The sequence below is a fragment of the Ceratotherium simum genome, chromosome 22 (genome assembly GCF_057802395.1).
Source record: "Ceratotherium simum simum isolate JZ-2026a chromosome 22, ASM5780239v1, whole genome shotgun sequence".
Lineage (NCBI taxonomy): Eukaryota > Metazoa > Chordata > Mammalia > Perissodactyla > Rhinocerotidae > Ceratotherium > Ceratotherium simum.
The window spans coordinates 32,301,023-32,326,836 of record NC_141921.1 but is presented as its reverse complement, the minus strand read 5'-3'; the positions used below and the strand labels follow the sequence as shown (position 1 = coordinate 32,326,836).

At 47.0% G+C, this 25,814-nt stretch overlaps 1 protein-coding gene across 1 annotated transcript in view; it reads right to left on the bottom strand.

The window, feature by feature from the left end:
* Positions 1-25,814, bottom strand: part of STPG1 (sperm tail PG-rich repeat containing 1) — a 48,831-nt gene that overhangs the window by 8,319 nt on the left and 14,698 nt on the right. The window contains exons 3-6 of the mRNA XM_014783987.2: positions 15,361-15,462; positions 10,895-11,065; positions 7,459-7,567; positions 3,505-3,670 (exon numbers count right to left, since the gene is read on the bottom strand). Of these exons, the coding sequence (XP_014639473.2) occupies positions 3,505-3,670; positions 7,459-7,567; positions 10,895-11,065; positions 15,361-15,462 (548 nt within the window). The remainder of the gene's footprint in view (positions 1-3,504; positions 3,671-7,458; positions 7,568-10,894; positions 11,066-15,360; positions 15,463-25,814) is intronic.

The window sequence follows — 25,814 nt, the reverse complement described above, 5'->3', positions numbered from 1 at the left end:
GCCCCACAGGGCCGCTGGAGAAACATCAGGCGAGTGTGGAGGCCCCGCTCACACACTTCTGGGAAAATACAAGCTCCGTGTGTGGAGGCTCACCATGTGCCAGACCTGGTGTTATGTGGGTTTCTTATTTTATTCCTGCAAGCACATTAGGAAGTGTTCTTGTCCCAATTCACAGAGGATGAACTGGAATTCCCGGGAGTTAAGTGACCCCCGCCCCCGCCCCTGGTGAGGGGGGAAGGCGGGCAGGTTCAGAACAGCATGACTTCCACCTGCCTCACACCCACTAGGCCAGGCGGCCTCCGCAGCCCTCTCCCAGTACCAGCCGGGGAGGCCAGCAGGGGGCGTGGAGACACAGCGAGCCCATTCTCGGCCCCCTGCTGGCCTCTTGAGTGCTCTCATCTGGTCACCTGACCTCACCCCTCTCCGTGCTTCACTTAAGCTGGTTGGTAACAGGGGACTAGCAACTCCAGGGATGATTAGCATCTCCCCTGACTCTTCCTGCATCCTGAAGAAAGCAGAGGCAAAATAGCATTTCTGCGAGCTGGAACCCTACCCAGGAATGGGGAGCCGAGCATGCCCAACCCAAGACAAATAAGGGTAGGCCTCACACCCTGTCACAGGCATGTGAAACCCAGGCTGCGTGTGCCTCCGAGAAAGAAACGCAGTGAGGATTCTCGGATTCTCCACCACTGCCCCGCACAGCCGCAGAGATGGAAATGTGATTAGGCTTGTTGTGGACAAAGTCTCATGGAAAGTTACCCATAGGTGGGGAGGAACCAGTGCAGACCTTCTCAGGGACCTAACAGTCCCAGCACATGGGCCCTCAGGCACCCCGTCCCTCTGTTCCCTCCAGGGACACGGGAACAGAAACAGAACTCGAATCCGAGAGACTGGGGTTTGGATACTCCCTCAATTCTACGACATTCAGCTCTATCTTCTTTCTATTACATCGTTTTCTTTATCATTCAACATAAACAGATGGATGCTATTTTAGAATAACCCAAAGCACACTTCAGTTTTATCTTCTTGCTTTTGAAATGAAATTACAAATTTCTCAGCTTCATCCTTTCTGTGTCAATCTAAAAATACATATTTTGGACCTCCTCTGAGGGTCCAGGCCTGCTCCATGTCCACTGCCCACTGTATGCTCTCCTGGGTGACGTGGTGAACAAACCTGGAGTCATGGATGTCGGAAATGGAAACACCTCCCCTTTTTTCACACATGGAGAAATGAAGGCCCAGAGAGGTGCTGAGAGCAGCCCCAGGCCACAGAGCCAATTAACACAAATGTCCTGCTGTGGAGGCTGGGAAGTTAGCCACTCAGCAGGGTGAACCTAAGTTTGAGACACTGGGTGTAACAGATACTTGACTGCAGGCCTTCTCAGAGCCTTTAATAAGCTCATGTACACTGAGACGCTCCCAGGGGCAGAGGGATTGTCTGCAGTGCTTCCTAGGCTTATTAACCAAGGATCTGTCATTCATGGAGCATCACAGAGAGCCAGTGAGCCCCAGACATCCCCAGGCATGCCAGCACCACTGCACTGCCCCAGCGGGAAAGACTGCCCTTGGGGATGTGTGTGGCCACACAACCTTGGGGCCCACACAATCCGGCATTTTGTTGCACGCTCCTCTGCCTTGCTTTGGAGTTGTTCCCAGGTGAGCTTGTCTGAAGGCATGCATGGTGTTCTGTTCACCTGAGCACCCCCACCGCCTCCAGCACAGAACCAGAAACCTCCAGAGCCTGCTGACTGACAGATGCACATGCCATAAAATGAGAATATCTCAAACCGCTGGTCCAAACGTGAACAAAGGCCAAATGACACTTCTCTGGGGAAAGCAGTTCAACACTGAGTATTCTCCACTCTCCTTTCACCATTGCCCTGAAGAAGCTTCCAGATTCGGGCTGGGCGCTTGAGCTGCCATGCCACATAACAGCTGCATCCTATATCCTCATCTGCCTACAAGATGCAGAATCATAGCAGCTATATTAATAAGAGTAATAGCTATTTTCAAGCACTGTCTCATCTAACCCTCGCAGGACCCCTGTCAGGGGGTCCTCATCTCCACTTAATCACACGGAAACTGAGGCTCAGAGAGAAGTCTCCGCAAGAGACAGAGCCGTGAGCACACTCAGGTCTGCTAACTCCGAAGCTGTCCTCTTACCCTCCCTATCTGCTGGCAGAGTAGGGAGAATGGGGGCAATGGTGCTCCAGGCCAACCCAGAGGCAAGTCCCTGGTGTTTGGAGAGAGCCTGTTCTGGAGACTTTCCTGCCCTAGACCTGAGCCCTGGAGCCTGTGAAGGGTCAACCTGCAGAACCCAAAAACCGGAGGGCAGAAGGGACTTACCTGGCGGCCTCCATCCGGGGTCTGAATCCCTTCTTCAGATTCTAAGTTTGACTCGGCAGGTTCACGTCTTGCTCCTCTCCCTAACCCAGTCTCCTGACCCTGGGCGAACGGTCAGAGTACATCCAATGGTGCCAGCCTCCCTGGGTTGCCTGGACTTCCGACGCACCTGGCTGTGGGCCCAGCCATCTGCCCGACCTCCTGGAGGTGCCCAGGTGGCTCAGTCCCAGCCCTGCTGGTCAGCCTCCCGACAGCCAGTCCTGCCTGGAGAGGACTATACTGGGGGGAGGTCTTAGATGGCGACAGGAGGACTGACCTTAACTGTAGTTACTTCTAGAAACTCTAGAACCATTTGAGGAATAAATAAGCCCTGTGAGTTTTTGAGCATCTTCAGTGAAAGTAACACTAAATATAAATTAAACACTAAATACAAATTAAAAGTGAAAATGGCAACACAAATCTTTGTCTTCACTTTTTAAATTTCTGTTAACGTCACCACCATTTGCACCCACTATATGCCAAATATGTATTTCTAAATGTGAAAGCAACACTATGAGGCATGAATTATCCCCACTTTACTTTACAGATGAGGGCATGGAGGCTCAGAGGGGTTAGTACAGCACCCAAAGTCACACAGCATGCAAACAGCAGAGCTGAAGGTCGAATCCAGCAGGTCTGACCAGCTCCGAAGTCTAGGCTTTCATCCCATCAGTAACAAACCAGAGAGCTCCACTGCTTCTGTACGTCCTGCCATCCCAAGGGGACTGTCATGTTATACAAATAAAATAATGTCAGCACCAGGGGAGCACAGCACCATGAGGAACGTGGAAAGACCCAGGCTGTCCTGAGCCTCATGCCCAGAGGCACCTCCAGTTAGCTGTGTGGGCTTAAGCTAATCTCTCAGCCTCACTGAAGCCTCGCTTCCCCTCTATGAAGTCAGAGTAATAATCCTTACAACAGGGTTGTTATGACAATTGAATAAGGAGTGAAGTCCCAGCACAGAGTAGTTGCTCAATAAATATTCTGCATTGCACAAGTACTTACTGAGCACCTACTACGGCAACCGGGGCCCCTGGAGAGACACCGCCTCCTTTTCTAGCCATGTTGGGTCCTTCCCCAGAACCACCTTTCAGAAGAAAGATCAGAAGAACCAGGACTCACGGGAAAAGAGTCTTTTTCGGAATTTTGGTGTGGTCATTTGGGTTGTAATAACCGGGTCCCGGGCCTGTTGACGTCAGTTTCAATCCACGGCCAGTTTTCGATTTAAAACAAGACATTAATATCTTTGGCGACTGCTTCACAAGGGATTCGTTGACATTATAATGCCCTAAGCAGAAAGAAATTTTAAAACAGAATAAAGAACTTTTCTCAGATAAATAAAAAGCAGTACCTTACACCTGAGAATACATTTAATAACATTAAGGTAATATCACTCCAGGATGGCCAAATGGAAGGAGCTTCCCAAAATACTAAAGATAATACCACTGAGAGAACACGTGCCACGTGCATTACCCACTGAGCTCATTTAATCCTCCCAACAGCCCAGCAAGATGGGTATTATCACCTCCATTCTAAACACCAGGAAACTAAGACTCAGAGACATTAACTAACTTGCCAAAAGACATTCATCTAACCAGGGACTAAGCCCAGCTTCCTCCTCTATAAAGTAAGAATAAAAATTCTTCCAACAACAGGGTGCTTATGACAATTGAATAACATTTTAGGTTCTTGGCACATATTAGTTGTTTGTAACTATTACGCAATCAACAAACATTTATTGAGCACCTACTATGTGTTCCCAGGGCCCTCTGTTTCCAGAGTCCATGCTTTCCCACCATGCCCTGTCTCAAGAAACTGTGACAGAATAAAATTAATTTGAGTGTGCACAAAGCTTTAAGGAAGAAGAGAACGATTTGAGCCGGGGTAAAGAGGAAGCAGTCTCCCCCCTAAATTGTCCGCAGTCCTGTAAACGGGTGCAGGCGTTTTGGAGTGCAAAGCAGCAGTATGAGGCCACAGCCTTGAAGGTGTCTGCACACTTTGACTGAGGCTGCTCACTACTCAGAAATTAAGGAAATTATTCCACGTAATGGCAAAGCTCTAAGCATAAAAGCATGCACAACAGCAGTAGCCACAGTGTGAGGAAGGATAAACAGCCTGGGCGTCCAGGCCCAGGGGCACAGTTATGGGAACCACAGCCCAGCCTGGTGGAATCTCAGCCCTGATGGTGATACATACGAAGACTGTCATAAAGCCACATGGCAATGTTTTTGAAAATAAAGAGATGAAAAAACTAAAATAAAGCCTAAAAGTCTATATATACTATGACGACATCTACGTACAAATGGATGCATCTGAGTAAAAATAGACAGGAACCCAGAAAAATGGAAACAATTGTATTAGCAGTGACATCGTGGGTGGGAAAAATATTTCAAATATTCTAAACATTGTAAAGTTGATTTTGTTTTAAATAAAACTTACTTTTCCATTGCAAAAGCACTGAAAACAACAATATGGTACATATTAGCAAGACTTTATTTAAAGGATCATACCCAGTGGTGGCAAAAATGAGAGACGACAGGTGTCTCACAGAAGCAGCAGGATAAAGGCTCCCTGTGCTGAAGGGCAATTTGGTCAGAAATATCAAAAACCTTAAATATTTTACACACTTTTCGACTGAGCAATTTCACTTTAGGCAATTTGTATAAGGAAATAATCTTGATTACACACAAATGTGAGCTACAAGGATGTTTGTGCCACTCTATCTGTATTAGTGATCGGTTTAAAACAACCTAAATTTCCAACAAGAGGGCATTTGTTCCTTAACTTATGATACCGCCATACAATGAAATACCATACGACCATTAAAGAGGTGTTCTCGGAGGATTTTTATAACATGAAAAGATGTTCTCAATATATGCTTACATTAAAAAAAACAAACAGATGTCCAGTGAGCAGCATTTATAATATTAGTATCTATCTCTCACATTATCTTTCTGTTTCTTTTTCATATATGTATTTTAAATTTTTTCCCCCTACCAAACGAAGTTTAAAGCAATACTTGATTATGAAATGGTGAAGAGCAGAAGCAAGGCAGAAAACGCATTCACACCTCCACGGCCCAGAGGGAACCGAGGTTAACCTCTGGCGTAGTTACTTCCGGTCTTTTCCTGGTGGAGCTGGACTGTCTCTCGGTGTGGAGCTCACACAAGGATTCAATTCTGTAACCCAGGTTTCTGGGGTGACACTGACACAGGCGTTTCCCCACGTTCTCATGACCTTTATTATAAAGGACAAATAAAGAGGGAGGAGGACATTGGTGAAGCGCCTGACCTGTGCTCGGCACATCCAAACTTGAGAAAATCCGACAGCAAATGTGCACGGGGGAGCATTTTGCTCAGAACTGAAGGCAGGCCAGGCGCAGCCTCAGCCCCGAGGCAGGCGCGCTGGGAGCCGCAGGGACACAGCAGGGACGCCGCTCACAGCTCCACCTCTGGTCTCTTCCCACAGGGGGCCAAGCAGACACCACAGCAGTATTTCCGAGAGGTCAAGCCGATTGTCTCTTGCAGAAGGGCGGATTCCCCAGGCTCTGGCCCTGGCAAGTTTGGAGGGGTCGGGGGGGGGGTGTCCTGAAGGCACCAGGCATGGAGCTGGATGGCCTTGGATTCAAATCCAGCTGTGGGACCCTGGGCTCATGACCGGCTTTCTATGTATCATTTTTGCCCATAAAATGGGGATAAAAGGATGATAATAATAGCTCACACTTTCTGAGCATGTGATTATGTGCCGGGCAAATGCTCCTGGGGTTTTGAGAGCATTCAATGAGACGACGAGTATAAAGCCTCTGGCACACAGTAGGAGCTTAACAGACACTGGTGTCCACCTCTCCCCCTCCTGTTCTGGTACAAGGGGCTAGGGGCCCCTCAGGACTCTCCTGGGGGGAATGGGTGCCCACATTCCAGGGCCCACTGGCGGGACCTTTGGCCAAACCCCAGGGACTCCGGCTTTGTTCCCCTGTACAAACAAACAAGGCGGGGTTTTACCCGTGGATGACGCAAGGCAGGGGAGCTTTACAGGGGCTTAGCCTCCTAATTAGGGCTGGTTTTGCTATTCAGTTCAGACTGATCTTCTCACCTTTAATCTGGATTTGCTGAAACCCGACATGCGCTGTAATTTTACCCACACCCCCTCCAAGAGGCGCGATTGCAGAGGCAAAGTCTCCCTGCTCCTCCTCCCGGCTCTGGGGCCCAAGGCTCCTCGGGGTCTTGGGGACCCACTTGGGAAGGTCTAATATAATGAGTGCTCCTGGAGTGTAGACTGTGCATCCCCAGGCCTCTCTGGAAACTCCTCGCTAAGGCTGGTGGGGGGATGAAGTCTGAAAGCACAGGAGGGGTACGCCCTTCCCCAGCCCCAGGCAGAACGTTTGCAGGTCAGCCCTGGTGTATTCCCAAATCCTAGAGGCTTCAGAAGTCACAGTGGGATGGTGGGGGTATGAGGCTCCTCAGTCAGACATCTCTGGGCTTAGGTCACCGTTTATTGGCTGTGACACTGAGCAAGTCACTTCAACTCTCTGAGCCTCCGTTTCCTCACCTGAAACACCAGACTAAGAGCATGGACCTGTGAGGACAGATGTGAGGACCACACGGGAAAACTGAGCACAGCATAGGCACTGCATAAACAGAGCTGTTTCCCTCCTTTGATGATGGGATGGTGAAGTCGCCTCCAGGCACAGGAGAAAAGGAATGTTGCAGCTGAGTGTGGAGGGATCAGGAGTATTGTGTGCCCCCCACATCTTCCTCCCCCAGGTGCCTGTGATGGCGCCCGGGGTAGGGGAATGTGCACACTTCTGAGGTGACAAGCCACTTCCCCAGCTGGCTGCCTGGAGCAGGTGTGCCCAGTCACGAAAGGGGAGCCCAACAAGGCTGCTTTGGGGTCTGTTTCCAGTGCCAGCCATCCTTCCCCAGAAGAGTTGGAGCTGGTCTTCTCTTTGTTCGCCACTCCCCCCTCCCCCAAAGCCTGACTCCTTCCAGAGAGACTCCCTACGAAGGAACAGGCGCCCTGCCCACGAGACCTGGCACATTAGCCCTTAGGTCAAGGCCAGTGCAAGGCGCTGCTTACCCGGGGCAGGTCCTGATTCCGTAATGGTGAAAAATCCTCTCTGAGTCTTGGACACAAAGCCAGCTCGGGCACAGACGTTATTTTTCTGCTTGCAGCAAGAGACGGAGGCCTGGGGGAGAAAATAAGCCCGGTGTGCTCAATGCCTTCCCTTCCTTCATCTCTGTCATTGTACCTGGACAAGTGGCACATTTGGCTAGAAAATCACATTTAAACCTGCCGTTCTCAGAAAATGAAATGACGTGAGCAGAAAAGGACACGCCGGCCGTGCCTTCACCGTCACCCCAGCTGGAGTGGTCAGTGAGCTTGTGATCACCGGCAAACGTCTGGTGACCCAACGTGGCACAGAGGACGGTGCCCCCAAGAGAGCCTGCAGACTCGGCCTCTGGGCTCACCTCGGCTGCGCGCGGGGCGTGTGACCCTGCGCAATTGTTTAATTTCCCTGAACTGGAGCTTGCTCACCTGTAAAACAGATCAGACGCTCTGCTTGATGCAGAATGCCGCTGGGATGAGGGGGCAGGCGGTCAACACAAACCGTCTATAGGAAAATGTTTTTCAAAAGATGCGTAACGCTACACATGCAAAGTATTTTCATTACTTTTCCTACGATTTTTACTCTTCTCAGAACACTTAGTCCTACACATGCCCACCTGATTCCTCACTGTTCAACAGTCCTTCTATAAACACAGGATTCGGGGCATACCAGAGAATTGTGTAATTTAAGATCACGATCAGATTTGTAAGCACCCTTGTCTTGACTTTTCTGGACTGACCAGAAATTAAGAATTTTGGTTGATCCACGCAATATACATTCGAGGGTGTCCAGTGTGTTCGGAACTCTAACAATAATAGAAAAAAAAAGAATCCTGAGATCATTCTTATGTTACGCATGAATCACAAATATTTTAAATGCCAATTTGCAGTCTGTCCCCTGTATTCATTAGATAAAAGAGGCAATAAAAATTGTGCCTGCGATGGCTGGCAATATTTACTGAATGAGCGAAACTATTTGCTGGGGCCGCGATGGTTTGATTTTCTGTGATACTCCTTTGTCAAAAAAATGTTTCTCAAGAAATGCAGATGACATTTTGATTTTGTGTTGACAAAGGTGGAGGAATTTCGCTTTTCCCAGGGTCCTAAAGGCCAGACTGCACGCAGAGAGGGCAAACAACGAGATCAGATGGACAGGCTAATTACTGGACACGGGGAGAGGCAGTAATAACAGCATGAGGAAAAGGATTCGAATAGAGAAGTGGGGGACCTAGTGAGCAGAGGCGAAGAAAGCCCTGGGCAGACCTCAGGACACAGTGTGGCTAACAGGATTATCGCATTTCTGCTCCTCGCCAGTTGACTCAACCATTGTTCTCCAGGTCTGAAAAAAGCCTCCTGTAGACAAAACACTGCCTCAGCCTCATTCCTCACCCAGACAGAAAAGTAACTGAAAACGGAGGCGTTTTTGTACACACTGAGTGTGCGTCCCTGGAAGATTCCATCATTAGACTAGGAAATAGTCAGCTCCAGTGGCAGGCTAAAAAAGAATGAAGCTGATTTATTGTATTGCCATGGGGAAAAAAAAAATCCAAGATATAGTTAAGAAAAAAATGCACGTGTACCGCGTACTGCCAATCCCCACACTCCCCACATATTCTCTCTCTCAGGTTCCCACTGTTTGTCTCCCTCAAAGCTGGCCACAGTTTGTCATTATTTTGTTTGTCTATCTACTAGTTCTTGTCTTGAATTCCCCACTGGAATCTAAGCTGTTTCACTGCCCTGGCACAGAGTAGCCACGGGACCCATGAAGGGAAGCCCAGCTGGGCTGGAACACGGTGAGTCGATCATTCCCCAGCTTTACGCCTCAGCCATCCACCTGTGCTCACTGATGTGCAGATGGTCCCTTCGAGCTGGGTACCTTTGGGCAAGTCCCTTCACCTCTCTGAACCTCAGCTTCCTCTTCTGTAAATTGAGAATAAGATAATGCACTTCACGTATTCTTGTGAGCATAAAGATGACGAATGCATAACTCTTAGAACAACACATATGCCACGAAGAGTGCTTCATCATCATCACCGTTATTATCATTTTCAGCTCTGATCACCCCAGGAGAAGACCATCTAGAGCTGTGCTATCCCACAGCAGCCACTGGCCACAGGTGGCTGTCAAGCCCTGGAAACACGGCTGGTCCAAATTAAGATGCACTGCAAGTATAAAATACACACTGGCTTTTAAAGACTTAGTATGATGGAAAGAATGAAAAACATCTAATTGATAATTTTTATATTGATTACATATTGAAATAATATTTTAATAGACTGGGTTAAATAGAATATATTATTAAAATTAATTTCATCGGTTGCTTTGACTTTTAAATGCGGCTACTAGAAAAATTTAAATGACATGTGGCTGCCACTATACTTCTATTGGACAGTGCTGGCCTGGCAACCATTTTTATTGCTTTGAGCACATTATAATTGATTGGATCAATCACAGAAGGAGGGCAGGATCTTTGTAGTCAGAAAAATAAATATTATTTATAAATAGTATAAAAGAAAAAGGAAATTTAAAATGAAGTATCCTAAGACCAAAATATTTTGAAATGTGGCATAATAATATTAATACCTTATCTATAATTCGTGTCTTATGTATTTCAGAGTGCCTTCACACGCATTGTCTTATTTGCTTCTAAAATAACCCTGTAGGGCAAGTATAATTAATTGCATTTTACAACTGAGGCTCAGGAGGTAGCATGACTTCCCCAGAGGCAGCTCGACCGACCTCCATGTGTGTGGACCCTTGGGCACCAGATGTCGTCTAAGCACTCAGCATAGATTACCTCATTTAATATGAAGTAGATACATATCCCCATTTTACAGATCAACAAACTGAGTCCTGAAAGGTTAAGGGACTTGCCCAAAGCCACACAGTTAGAAAGTGAGTCAAGATTTGAACCTGAGTCCGTCTCTTAACCATCAATTATACTGTTCTGCCTCAGTGACTATAAAGTGATCGTAATTGGCAGAACACTATTATTAAAAAACTAGTTTTCTGATATGGAAAGATAGAAGTTTATTTTCTCTATAAGAACCTAAAAAGTAAATGAATAGTGTCCGCAGATAAAGTGGTAAATAACATACTCACGGTTACAAATGAGAAAACTCTCCCGGGAAGGTTAGAGGAGGGGAGTGATTATAGTAAGGATTTTCCAGGGCAGAGGTCTTCCCACTGCTCCATACTGACCTCCATGTGGCTCACATTTTTCTCTGGGTTTTGAAAATTCCCTGTAAGAGTCTTGCACAGCCTCATGTACCCACTGGGTAGTCAACAAATGCTACCTGGTTTAGCAGTTGCATTAAAATATTTCCCAAAGTGCCCCACTTCCTTTCTTTTATTTTAGTAAACCATTCCTTCAATATATATTTAGCAAGCATATGCAAGATCTTACATTGTAATGGTTTGGTGCAGGAGTTTCAAATTTGAGAACTTTCTCGAAGCTTGGCAGCTGGAACATGCTGGAACAGGAATTACTGAAGTCTTTCTTCGAAACAAAATGTGATGGGATGGTGTATGCATTAGCTGCAGGATATTTAGAAATGATGGTGTCCAATCGGGAACACTGTGAGGAGAAAACCACAGGAGTCAGCACTGTCACATAATCTTGTGGCTCTGAAGGACAAATGTCAAAAAAATGGTGCTCAATACCAAGTCTAAAAACATTTTATAAGGAGCTGGCCTGGTGACGTAGTGGTTAAATTCGTGTGCTCTGCTTCAGCGGCCCAGGGTTTGAGGGTTTGGATCCCGGGCGTGGACCTATACACAGCTCGTCAAGTCATGCTGCGGTGGCGTCCCATATACAAAATGGAGGAAGATGGGCACAGATGTTAGCTCAGGGCCAATCTTCCTCACCAAAAAAAAAAAAAAAAATTATAAAAGGTGAAACTCCAGCAGGTAAAAATGATACACTGACCTTGGGCTTTAAGGATTCGCTCTTAGAAAATGCAAGTTCAGACCTGTTTTAACTTCTGTAAACTAACTCAAATTATTTATCTTACGTTTGGGACTTCACAAAAATAATTTTGCCATAAATGCATTTCCACCCAATCCCGTTTCAGGCCACTGGCACCTGACTCATCGGCTGTTGGGTAATTTATATGATGGAAAGCTTTAGACTTTCTTCCTCCAACTGGGCTTTCCTTTTGAGTAAAACCTCACATCTTGTTGCCAAGGTTAGATGATCTGAATTGCCTAAATAACTAGTTTGCTTCCAACGTCTTCAAGATACATGGCGCCACAGGGCTTGCTGTTCAACACACCTCCTAGCCCCCACCTACTTACTGATTTCATAAAAACTACAATATTTTTTCTGTTTCAACAGAACCAATCCTTCTCCTTCCAGGAAGCCATGGTGTACTATTTTCAGTTAAACAAACAAACAGAATCAATGTTTGCCAAATGAAAAGGGCCAAAAGCCATAGAAACTAGGCGATAACATCACTTTACCTGAAAATAGTATGGCAAGTATCAGAGTCTGATAAAACAAAAAAATTCTCATTATTTTGTGGTTAAAAGCTTGAGAACATTGCCCTGGGTTTCCTCAGCTTGATAGGGGTCAATAACCACATAAGCACAGAAAGTGGGGAAGGCTGTGGGAAGGCATTAGGGCTCCCCGCCACTTCACTTTGTGCTTAGGGGCAATGGTTCTCAACACCTGGTTTATGGACCACCAGTGGTCTGTGGGCAGGTGTGCCACCAGGAGCAGGAGCGTTCTTGTCCAGAGTCGCAGCTGTTCAGAGTCTCCCATGGGTTCAAGTCCCAGCTCTGCCTCCTCCTGATTGTAAGGATTCATTGACGTTCCCAGGAACACGTTCCCAGCCTTGTACTCATTTTGCCTTTGCATTTTGGGCAATAGTTAACCAAGCACTTTTCATGGGTTGTTGCATTTAAGCCTCATGGCAACCTTGGGTAGTGGACATTTTGATTACCTCCACTTTACAGATGAGGAAACTAAACTTCCTCAGCTAGTTGAGTGGTGGAACCCACATTCTCACCCAGGCAGTCTGCCTCCACTGTATGATATGGATCAGACATCCCACTCTGAGGAGGAATGGGTGGAGAGGAGTAACAGCAATATGTGTTTCCATTTATAAGATGAGCAGCTGATGAATGACTCTGAGAGGTTTTAGTTCGAGAAGAATCACTACCCCGTATCTCTTGTACCCAATGGTATGGGCAGACCTTTGCTTTTCCTTTCAACTTCCATAGAAGAAGGGTGGCAAGGTCAAGACTTCCTCTTTGGTGCCGTTTGTAGCATGTCTACTCTGAGTCCCCCAACAGAGTGGGCAAGCATGTTTTTCTACTGCACTATTTCCCAAAGTATTTTCCTCGGCATACCAGTTCTATAAGATGAGGCTGTGTTGGTGGTGGCAGCAGCGTGGAGAGAGTTCCAGAGTCAAATACATTAGAGAAATATGTGGTATGAGAACATCATACCATGTTCCCATTTTGAAGATTTATAATACACATCGGCATATTAAATGCTCTGAGAAGGGCTTCAATAAAGACTCTGTGTAACCAGCCTTTCCCAAACTTACTGGATCATAGAATCTTTTTGGCTTAGAATACCTGTTAACATACTTTTTGGGAAAAACTGTTCTAAAAAATTCCCATTAGAGGCAAAGTTTCATAAAGCATTATAATAGAAATAGTCTCAGAGTTTAGCTGAAGTAACACTCACTCACCAACCCTCCCCACCCCTCGGCTTTCTTTTAATTGTCAGGCCTGTGGTCTCCAATCTGGCCACCTGCTGGCATTTACGAACCTCTCTCCAGCACACACTAACTTTTCCAGAACCATCCCACCACCATGCGCATAGAGAAAGGCCATGAAAGTCTCCTCCCATCTCCCTCATTTAGCTTCCTAGTCAGTCTTATGAATAATTCTGGAGCAAAGATTTAGAACACATTAATAAAGCTCTTTATATTATTTGGACTTAGAGAGATGACAGGTCCTCTAAAAAGGTTGGGTGTAGTTGTTCCAATAGTCATCAGGAAGTTTCTAAAATTTATTCACCCACAGAGTTTTTCGTTAGCCTCAACCACAATCACACTCCTCCAGGCCATACCAGTGTGAGTAAGGCAGACCTTTCTCTGATTCGGGCTACTGTTAATGCTCTCAGAGACCTGGGATCCGGAAATGGAGGAGGTGCTAAATGTGAAAGTCACTAAAAGAGGGGTGGAGGTATGAAGTTTGCATCCAGTTCAGAAAGGAACTAGGTATGACGTGGGGATCTCCTGACAGATCTCCATCAACCACTTAAGGCACTGCCCAAGGATATAGGAACTTAAGTGTTTATAAACATAAATTCCCATATCCACCAGGAGAGGTAGCCTGAACAATTCAATGTCTGCCTTCTCTTGGGTTTGGTCTGAGTTTTTTAAAGACCTGAAAGGCCCAATTCGATTCCGTAATACTCAGATCTTCCCTTGGGCCCCTTTTCCTCCAGACGGCCCAGCCTCATTATTTGGAAAGTTACTGCCTGTAAAGCCTGGCAGGGAACTGATCTTGTGCTCTGATTCATCCCTTCTCTGGCAACAAGCAGGAATGGGCGGTGCCACTATTTGGCAAAGAACTTCTCAGAGAGAAAACCTAGGTGTTGCAGGAAGAATTGTTTGTGACTCAGGTGGTAACAATCATAATATTTAACATGTTTATAATAGTCCGCAGTTTCAAAGAGTATTTCACTCATTGCTACGTTAATTTGCCTAGCGCCTCCAGGGCGTCTCCACTTTATGAGGCAACTAGGACAGAGAAGGGTGACGTGCTTGAGGTCACATCGAGAATCCACGGCTGAGTCAGGATTAGGTCTTAAGTCTTGTCCTCCGTGCCAAGACATGGTGAGATGGCACTTCTTTTGTCAACAGCTTTTGAGTCTCTTCACTCGCAGAAAAAGGGGTAGGGGCAGGGTTGTTCTGTGCACTCACTGGGGCATGTGCGACCTCAACTTCTTTTCTCACGAGGAGTTAACTCCAAGGTCGGTTTGCTCCTTGAGTTTTCAACTCTGCCAAACTTGAATTCCAATGAGTGGCTGCATTCAGTGTGCCTTAAATGGTCCCTTTGTGTGGTTTTTTTTAAAAAAAAAAAAATCAATCCCAATGTCAGGCATCGTAATACACCTTTGCAAGAGATTATTATAACTTTTAAAGGAACAGACAGCATATGTGTTTTGTTGATGCTAGAGTTTGGGTTTGCTTTCTTTTTCGCTTTCCTACCTCAGCTCGTCTTACCCTAGTTTGACCCTTTTCCCTTGCTATATCTATTTTTCTTGCCAATTTATAAAATATTCAAATAAAGACGATCCTTGCCCAAGTCTGGTCAGGGACGTTGGCACTTCGTCTAGCTACTTGATTCTTAGAGATCCACAAGATCAAGACCCACGTCTTCCAAAGAAGAGAAATGGGGAGGGAAAGAAGATTGCTAACCTTCAGGCCCACTGCCTGCTTTCTTTTTGGTCCCATCAGATTTCTCAATAATTTGAATAACCCAATTAGACTAAGCAGTGTAAAACATCACATTGGGGCAAAACGTATAATAACTTTTTCCTAGTATGCCTAAAAATCTCAGGAAAACATTTGCCTGGTCCACTCCAGGATGACAACATTGGTTTTGGATGGTCAGGTTCTGAACATTCCTCTAGCTTCTCCTCCCATGCTGGCCATATGTAGCAATGGAAAAAATTTACCTAAAGACACAGGCTCCAATGTACCTGCATGAAATTTGAGGAGGCGGTTACTTTCCTAATTAGAACCACGGGCCTTTGGAGAGAAGGGACTGGATGTCCAATATATGGTTATGCAATGAACGAAGTTAAATTACTGATCAGCTAATGGCCTTACTCAAAGAAGAGGTTCTCACCATAGAGGGAAAAGTGCATGTCCCTTTCTTAGACAACGAGACACTGTTGGACACTGGAGACTGGTGAACAACGTTGTAGAACCCAGGACCCGGGATATCATCCTGAAAGGGAAGAGTATGTGGCGTCATCTGGATACATTCAATTCCATTGTGCGTTTCCGCAAGCTTTACATCTATTAACGCTAAGCCTTACTGTAATCCTCCAGGACAGGCACCACCGCCACTGCACAGATGACAGCCCGGCTCCACTGTTGCCTAACCTGCCCAGTCACCATCTCAGTTACCAAGTGCTAGGGCTGGAATTCCAACCTGGGTCTGGGACCCCAAAAGGCCATGCTCTTTCCACCATGCCGTACTGCATTCCAGAAGAACTTTGTTGTTTTTCATGCCATTAGAGAAATGAGCATAAAATGGGATACCAAGTGTGGCTGATGGGCCAGTCGGTGTGTACTGATTGGGTAAGCCAAACCCACGGGGAGGGGAGGGTGACTGATTTCATGTCAACCGCACCCCACCTGACTCAGCTTCCTCCGCAGCCTTTCAGAAGAGAAATCAGGGAGTGTTTCTGTTTCTAAAGCAAAACAAAACAAAAACAACCTTCATCCCAAACAAGACCATTTCTAACTCTCAGACAAAAAGAGGCAGCCTCACGGGGCTCAGGTGCTGACAGATGCAGGTATGTGCGAGAGGAATAAACAAAAGCTTGATTTCTAAGCTCATTTCTGCTACTGCAGTGAACTGGGCTTTTGTCTCATTTCCCATGCTGGTTACCAGGGGGAAGCAAATGTTGACGGAAGTTGGCCAAGCAAGAGTCATGAAATGATAAGGATGCTCCACTGTCTCAAGAGTTTACTGGGTGCCGACCTGGTGCCAAGAGCTTTTCAAAGGTTGTCTCATTTAATCTCCCAATGAGGAAGGGATTACTGTCCCCATTTTATAGATGGAGACACTGAGGCATGTGGAGATGAATTTGCCCCAGGTCCCACTGCTATAAGTGACAGTACATGAATTCAGTGCTAAGTGCATGGTGTACACAGCCCTTTGCAGTGGGGTATTATCAGGTCCCTTTTAATGGAAGTGAGGCCTACAGGCATTGGGTCCACAGCTAGTAAATGGTGAAGATTTAAACCAGGCAGCCTGACTCTAGAGCTTGCTGTCTCCAACTTCGGCCCCCCGGGCTCATCCTGTTTCCCCCATCCCTACGACCTTCCTCCAGGCAGAAAGAAAACTTAAGGCACCATCAGGGCCTTCAAAGACTTTCCAGTCTGACCTGAGCAGTGTGTGATTATGGTTTGATGTAAGGGATAGGGTCATCAGTGCTATTAACAGGTTCTTCTGTGCTGAATTTTAAATGCAGTGAGTCCTCTGAGCCTTGTTCTGCAGCAGGTGGGGGCAGGGAGTGATGACGATCCCTGGTGGACAGAGGGGAGCTGACTGCCTGGCAGAGTGAGGCAGGACACAGGAGAAGCAGCAGAACCTGGTGCACGCACACCCCAGGCCGAGTCAAAAGAACCCTGGCATGTGGGTGCAGATTTGAGGGGCTACAGGGAAACAAGGAAGAGATTTTTCTAGGCGGCTGTTTGCAGAGCCAGCAGATATTTATTGAGTGGTCACTATTCTGAGTCCTTTACATGCACGAACTCACTTAATCCCCAATTTAAAGGTGAAAAGTCTGGGCCAAAAGAGATAAGGCCCAAGGTCACGGAGCTAGTAACGGTCAGAGCGAGAATTTGAACCCAGGCAGTGTGAGTACAGAGTCTATCTTAACCACTAAACCAAACTAAGTCTCAAAAGAGCATTTGTAGGATGAAAGAAAAAAAAAGACCCCCTCGGTGATGAATCAGGAATTCTAGTCTCAGTGCTGCTACTAGCTAAGTGACCTTGAGTGAGTCACCTCTCTGGGCCTCAGTTTCCTCATTTGTAAATCAAAGATAGTGGACTAAATGCCTCCAGGTGCCTTTTAGCTTCCAGAGTCCCTAAATCGAGGGAAAGCTGAAGCAGGAAATGTAACTGTGACTCTTCTGGGTTTAAACCAGTGAACAGTAAAGATGGACATCTCTAGCTCCCAGTTCATTGCCACACTCGCAACACCGCCATCGGTTCATGAGAATTTTCTGGGCACCTATATGTGTCTGAGGAGCTAGGGTTGCCAGATAAAATACAAGAACTGCAAGGCTGCTCCATCCCACCTGCCCAATTAAATTTGAATTTCAGATAAACATCAAAAAGCTATTTTAGTATAAGCATGCCCCATGCAATATTTGGGACATACTTAAACTAAAATAGTTGTTTTGAAACAACTGAAATTCTAAATTAACTAAGAATCCTGTATTTTTATTTGCTAAATCTGGCAACCCTCCTGGACCTTAATCATGTTTTAATTCTGCCACATTGCAAACTGGGTTGAGTCCAAGCCAAATAAGAAGAGGACTGTGACTTCTTAGCCTGGAGGGAGAGAGTGCTGCCTGTTGGCTCTTCATGTGCAAGAAGAGTCCTTCAGGCAGCAGTAGGCTGGATCTGGCCAGTGGCAGCTTATGAGGGTGACTGTTAAAAATTCAGAAATTTTGCTAGTGGTAGCTTGAAATTGGCCAGGGTGGGAGTATTTATACCACAGAAACTGGCAGATGCTAGACATCAGAACTTCTCTTTGTGGAGGAGGTAGCTGGTTTGCCAGGACACCTCTACCTCCACACGGCACCCAAGTAGGTTTCTAAGCTACTTAGAGGGAAATGCCCAGCTGCAGAGAGTTCAGGCCTTCTCCTGCAACTACTCGAGTGGTGAACGGCTCTCTGGGAGGGCAATAGAAACCCAGACCTTTCACCTCTGGGATGACAGTTCATGTGACTAATGTCGTGTGACTCGGATGAGTGTAGGCCTCTCAGAGCACACCCCAGAGAACAAGAATCCAGGTTGCAACTGGTGTGAATTTAGCCACCCCTTGGTTTCTTGGCCGAGACCACCCCAGAAGGCAAAAACCAAATAAACAAAACAAAAATGGGTGTGGGAGAGAGAAGGGAAGAGAACTATTCATCTGAGCTCCATGGACTGCCTGTCGAGTGCTCTATTGAAAGCACTGTGCTGGGTGCTCTCTCTCTTATCTCCTGTGCCCGCCTCACAGTGTGAGGATTAAATGAGTCAGTACATGCACAGGGATCAGAGCAGTGCAGTGTGTGCCTGCTGTTGTCATCATCATTGCTGGTCTTCAGTTGCCCACGACAGCCTCAGTGGAGACGGGACCCTCCCTTGAGGGTTAAAGACCTTCCGAGTGGGATTGAGCCAGGGATGATGGGCTGATGTGCTGCCACCCCCCACCCAACACATCTGGGTGACATTTGGTTGAAACGCACTTGGAGAGCTCTTTTGAAGCATTAAAGTCCCAAATGGGCAGCCTCTGCGTGCGCCAAGGGTGGGACACAGCTCTACATTCACTTGACCTTGGGATAAAATGAGGAGGAGGGGAAGAGAGGGAGCACGGCATTCACCTCCTCATCCCAGGTATCTCCCTAGGTTATGGGAGAGCTTAGCCTCCCACAGCCTGGAGCCAGTTACATCTGCACACAGCCTGGATTTTCTGGTCCTGATTTCACAGATTCTGTCCAATTAATACTTTCAGGCTTGTCAAATCAATGGTTTGTCAAAGGATTTCCTGGCTTGGAAAATGTGGTCTCTGTTGGATCATCGGCTAAAGACCACACTGGACCCGCCTTTTGACTCTTCAAAGATGTTCCGCCCTGCTTTGGTCTATTTTGGGGGTGGCTAGCTGGTGTTTCTCAGAAGCACACAAGATGAATGAAAACTAGGAGTTTGCTGAAGGACTAGAGGTATATAACAGGAGGAGGACGTGCCTGAGGTGGAAACAGAGTCTTGTCCTGTGGTTAATCCACTGGCAAAACCGCACAGGAATTTGGGATTCCCGAGGGAACAATTTCCTTTTACAAACGCCTCTAGTCTTAGGGTCTCGGGACAACGCATCCGTCCACCCCGTTGACGTCATCGAAGTCTAGAAAGCCTTTACTCAGGTTGCTGTGGCCAAAGCGGTGAGGAGAACACGGACCAGAAACAAGAGAGCTGGCACCTGCCCCCAGGCACGTCCCCTCCCTGGGCCTCAGCTCCCCCCTCTGTAAACCGGCAAAGAGGCAAGTGGGGGTGTCAAGATAAGTGGTTTCAAACCGCACTCCAGGTCCCCACGAGGAGCCCAGGGCAAGGGGCCAGAGCGGGCAGTGGCTACAGCAGCAGGTCCCCCATACCTGTTCCACTGATGGGCTTCAGCAGGGGACGGTGTCGCAGAAAGGGCCCCTCTGCAGATTCAGGGGTCTCTGAAGCCCTTCTGGTTCAAACTGCACAAGACTCTGGGATCTGCCCCTTACAAGACGCCCTTCCTCCTTTCTGCTTTCTCCCCCCACCCCCACACTTGTGTCTGGCATCAAAGTTTCCATGCCTCTGATCACAGTTGAAAAGGGAGAGGCAGCGAGTGCACTTCAAGCAACAAAACACCCGTTTTTTGTTCAGAATGGGGGAGGATGTCAGAAAGAGAAGGTCCCTGAGCTCTAAGGGAACACCCTTAGGGAAGCAGCAGGGACAGCAGCCACCTGGGCAGACGACAATGGAGAGCAAGTCTTTGCCCATCACTGGCCTGGCTGGGTTGGAAATGGTCAGACAAGAGAGGCCTAACCTGCATTCGCAAAGCATCGGTTAACGTCGGTGTTGTCTCCGAGAGCACCCATGCTCCTCTCCTTCAGAGCCCCACCTCTTCCTTAATCTGGAATCAGCTTATGAGCAGCCCCTTCAAGTCCCCTGAGTGGAATGTGGGCAAAAACTCAACTCGACAAACATATATTGAACCTACTGTGGGCCAGGGCCCGCGCCAAGGCGCAAGGACACAGGCACGACGTGTTAGCAGCTCACAGATTCTAGGAACGGGTTGGAGGAGACGCAGCACAACGCTGCAAAGTGGATGGGATGTGTTCCCGAGACTCAATGAGAAACACATAGACTTGAGTCGGGATCATTCATTCAATCCACTTTTGAGGGGCTCCGGGGTCGGGAGAGGACAGCAACGACAGCTGCCCAAGGAGCTCCTGGACAGGTGGAGACAGACGTGCCCGCCCATCAGGCCAAGCACAAGGCGGTCAGGGGCGCAAGAAGGGCTGCTGGAGTTCAGAGGCGGGCGTGCTCGCTTCCACCGGGGAGACGCTGGGAAACACTCTGGGAGCCAGGAGCTGCCGCCTGGGGTTGTCCTCGCTCTGTCCGACCCTGGCTGCATGAGTCACTTAACCCTCTTTGTGTCTCAGGGTCATTATCGAAAAGCGGGGATAATGATGGGACTTAGCTCACAGGGTTGTTATGGGGATTAAATGAGTTAAAAATGAAAGGTCTCCAAGGGGCGCCAGGCATGCTGTCAGTGCCAGCCCAGTGAGTGCTATTTCCAGGAACACGTCCTGCAGGCCCCTTAGGAAGGGGTGCTGGTGACTGATACCCAGGAGTCAGGATTCCAGAGCCAGAAGGTCGGGCAGACCCTACTGTGGTTCAGATATGCAGCGAGTGCACTCTGGGGGTAATTATCCCCCTGAACATGGTGGTCTCTGCAAACTGAACTTCCTTTCATTTAAATCTCTCTGACATGTAAATATCCCCAGTCCAGTGCCTTATCAAGTTAATAAGTGAACAGTATTAACTTTGTACAGTTTCACCACAAATTAAACACTGGGCTGCCTACCAGTCGGAAGGGCAGATTTACTGTCAGGCTATGTATGAAATTAATATGGATTTTTCAACTGTGCCCATCTAGAGGATATGGTGCCTGTATCCTACCAGTATTCATTCATTGGAGCCTGGAAGGGATCAATCAGGTTTAGAACCATGGAACAGTAATTCCTGGCAAGGGCCTACCTATTATAACATCCTTATTTTAAAGAAGAGGAAATGGAGATGCAAAGACAGTGAGTGGGTGTCCTTAAGGTTACAGCTTGGGAAACAGTGACCACAACCCAGGGTGACATGGAGCAAAATGGGGAGGTGGGGGAAGAAAATGTCCACGGTGCTCCTGGGCTACACTCTGTCCCAGACCAGGCATCTCTCTTTATGTACAAGACTCGCCAGCACATCTGTAAATAACTGTAAAGTGTTCAGGGAAGCAGACTTCACTTCTAGCAGCCCAAACTGCCAGGCACCTAGCTCTGTGCAGGATTCCCTGTACCCAGCAGTCAGATTCTTACAGGGAATGTGAGCTGGGCAACGGGGCCCTGATGTTTCCCACAAGGTCAGACTGATAAGGTGAGCACACATTTCCAAGGGCACCGATTTTCTGGGTTAAAGATGTGCTAAATGGGTCACAGAACTAACGTGAGGACAGAAGCAAGTCGTGAGATCAGGCACAGGGTGTGTGCGATCAATGTTTTAAGAAGGGTGGTGAGACACTGGAGTTTTAAAATCTGTTTTTAATTTGGATTGCCTCACTAAATTATTGGGTGATGTTAAACAAGATTCTTAGCTTCTCAATGCCCATCTCCCTCAGGAAAAATGAGAATAATGAGCATGGAATGAGAAATCTTTTTTGTCTTTATAGCTTGAAGAACCTAGAAAACTATACAATCCAAATTTTATGTTTCAGATGAGGAAACTGAAGCCCAGAAAAGTCAAGTGACTGGTCTAAAGGCACACAGCTAGTAACAGCAGAACACAGAGAATCTGATTTATGGATTCCATGCCCTTTCCACAAAATTCCATACTTATTTACAAAATGCTTTCAAATACTTAGATGAAAGTTTTCACATTGTCAAGCCAATGCGACCACATTTGAAAAGTACGAATCACATTTCTGAGCTATTTCTCTCTATATCTGATGCTGTCTCTAGCTTTGGCTGGTTGCCACCTTGGTCCCTTCAGCAGAACATTTTCTGAAAAGCAATAGTAGTTTAAAATGCTAACTTTAAAAGCCAGCCCATTCCGTTTCTGGATTTGAATCTTCAGAACTAGATCACGGAGAATGGATGGAGCCCACACACATCACCTGACATCTTCCTCTATCTTGAGCTTAGGCTGTTTTGCTAAGGCCTTTTCAGCAACACCCTCATTGACTCTCATGGATCATATTTATGGCTTTGCGAGCGACAAAGGGAGGCGTGGTGCAGTGTGTGGAAAGAGCACGAGGCTTTGAAGTGAGCTAGACCTGGGTTTGAGGTCTAATTCTTTCAGTGTCGATTCAGCAAATATTTGTGTAGGGCCTCTTCTGTGCCAAACCCTGCACTGTGTGACCCTGGGTAGGTCATTTAACTTTCCTAAGCCTCAGTTTCCTCTTCTGTTAAATTAAGATGATAACCCTTTTAGCATTAAGGATTAGAGATACAATCCAAAAATGATCTCACACATAGTAGGGATGAGTAAATCATGGCTGCTATTATTTTTATTAGCGGCTGGGCTGCAAATATCCTAGAGATGAACAATATATCATCGTTAAATTGATGAATAAGACACCAAACAGCAAAGAGACAGACAGACAGACAGAAAGTTTAAACATAGAGAAACTAGAGAGAGAAGAGAGAAAACTCTTGAACAAATATCTTATTTATTATCTTTGGGGAAAACCTACAAGTAATTAAAAATATATATGTTTGGATCTCGAGTCAAGATGGCGGCGTAAGCAGACTCGGAACTCACCTCCTCCCCGTGGACACAGCCAATTTACAACTACTCGTGGAAAAATTACCCCTGAGACAGAGCTGAAAACTGGATGAGAGGAACTCCTGCAACAACGGACAATCCCAACTGAGGTGGAAGAGGCAGAGACTCCCCTCTGGAGAGGAAAAACACCGCCTTCACAAGCCGCCAGCCTCACGGCCGCCGGGAGCAGCTCACAGGTCCGCAGCCCTCCCTGGAGGCGCGGGGCCCTGAGCCGGGAGCACCCCCGCTGTGGGCATTTTGTGGACCCAGCACAATCGAGACCAGCGGCATAATATCTGACTGTGCCTGCTACTAAAGCATTGGGGAGCACCCCCAGAAAACCCGGTTCACAAAGAAACTAAAACCGGCTCTTAAAGGGCCCGCACACAAACTCACCCGTTTCAGAAAGCAACCTAAAATCACCAGAAAGAAAGGTACACAGTGCTGTGGTGAAAAGAGACTCACCTAGTAGGCCCTGAGTGCATCTTGGTGAGGGGTGAGACCTCTCCAGGGACTGGGACATTGGCGGCGGCCACTGTTGTGGCCTGGTGTGGGCGTGCTGACATAGACGCCATTGGAGTTCTCCCTGAGGCCTGCTAGCCCAGGGTCTGCCCCACCCGCTAGAGCACCCATTTAATCCAGCTCAGCCAGGGCAGGCAGCCCACCCTAGAGACTGGCCCCACCCAACAACAAGCCCTCAGGCAACTTGTGGGCCTGCATAGATTGGTGACTGGATTCTCTGCAGCCTGGCAACTGAGCCGACTTTAGCAGGGCAGGGTGTGCACAAGGAGCAGGTGGAAAGTGTGGGGCGGTGGTGGAGTGTGTGGGGCTCCCGCTGTGGAGAGACTGGGTCTGCTTGGGGAGGTTGGGGCGCGCACACGGGGCAGGACTGTGTTGACTATGTGTGTGGACCTGTGGGAGGCAGGGCTTGTTAGCTGCAGAAGACTTGTGGTTCTCAAAGACCCACATAGGGGGTTTGCCCCACCTTCCAAAGCCTGAAACAATTGGGTGCTCCTGTGCCTGAGACCAGCCCCACCCAGCTGCAATCCTCAGAGAGCTGACAAGAGACCTAATAGGCTAGAAGCTTACAGCAATTGTAAGGCCCTGAGCCTAACAACCTGCCACACTGGGGGCCTACTCACTTAAAAGAAATACTGCAACACAAATGTGGTATTAGAACTTGCAGCCAACTGTGCTGGGGATCCCCACACCTGCTAAAGAGACTGAAGGGCCCACAACAACTACAAGCAGCTGAGCATTACAACAGCTGGCCAGGAGCATAACTCGGCCTCCCTGGGTGCCTACAGGGAGAGGAAACAGGCCACAACAGAAGGACACACGTAGCCCACATAGGGGTCACCCCTGGAACATTGAGAACTGAGGGAAGCACACTGGAAGCCTCCTAAGGCATCACTTACATAAGGTCACCTATCCAAGAGCAGGAGACGTAGCTGACCTATCTAATACGTAGACACAAGCACAGGGAAAGAGGCAAAATGAGGAGGCAAAAGAATACATTCCAAGTAAGGGAACAGGACAAAACCCCAGAAAAGGAACTAAGTGAAACAGAAATGAGCAACCTACCTGACAGAGAGTTCAAACTAAGAGTGTTAAGGATGCTCACTGATCTGGGGAGAAGAATAGATGAACTCAGTGAGAATGTCAACAAAGAAATGGAAGATATAAAAAAGAACCAATCAGAAATGAAGAATACAATACTGGAAATGAAAAATTCATTAGAGGGACTCAAAAGCAGGGTAGAGGATACAGAAGAACGGATCTGTGAGCTGGACGAAAGACTAGAAGAAATTACCCAAGGTGAACAGGTAAAAGAGAAAAGAATTAAAAAGAGTGAGGACAGTCTAAGGGACCTCTGGGACAACATCAAGCGCACTAACATCCATGTTATAGGTGTCCCAGAAGGAGTAGAGCAAGACAAGGGGGCAGAGAATCTATTTCAAGAAATAATAGATGAAAACTTCCCTAACATAAGGAAGGAAACAGACATCCAGGTACAGGAAGCACAGAGAGCCCCAAACAAGATAAACCCAAAGAGGCCAACACCAAGACACATCATAATCAAAATGCCCAGAATTAAAGATAAAGAGAGAATCCTAAAAGCCGCAAGAGAAAGTCAAGTTACATACAAAGGAAACCCCATAAGGCTATCAGCTGACTTCTCAGCAGAAACCTTACAGGCTAGAAGAGAATGGCACGATATATTTAAAGTGCTAAAAGGAAAAAACTTACAGCCAAGAATACTCTACTCAGCAAGGTTATCATTCAAAATGGAAGGAGAGATCAAAATTTTCCCAGACAAGCAAAAATTAAAGGAGTTTGTCACCAAGAAACCAGTGCTACAAGAAATGTTAAAGGGACTGATTTAAGGGGAAAAGAGAACACCACAAATAGAAAAATTATCTATTTCCATGATAAGAACGTAATGGATACAATGCACAAAAAAGAGGTTAGATATGATATCAAAAACATAAAAGGAGGGAGGAGGGGAGTTAAAGAGTACAGCTTTCAGACAGAGGTCAAACTAAAGTGACCATCAATTCTGTATAGAAGAAGAAAGGAACAGAGAAGGACTACTAAAACACTGAGGAAAAAACAAAAAAGTTAAAAAATGGCAGTAAGTACATACTTATCAATAGCAACTTTAAACGTCAATGGACTAAATGCTCCAATTAAAAGGCATAGGGTGGCTGACTGGATAAAAAAAACAAGACCCATATATATGCTGCATACAAGAGACACACTTCAGACCTAAAGACACTCACAAACTGAAAGTG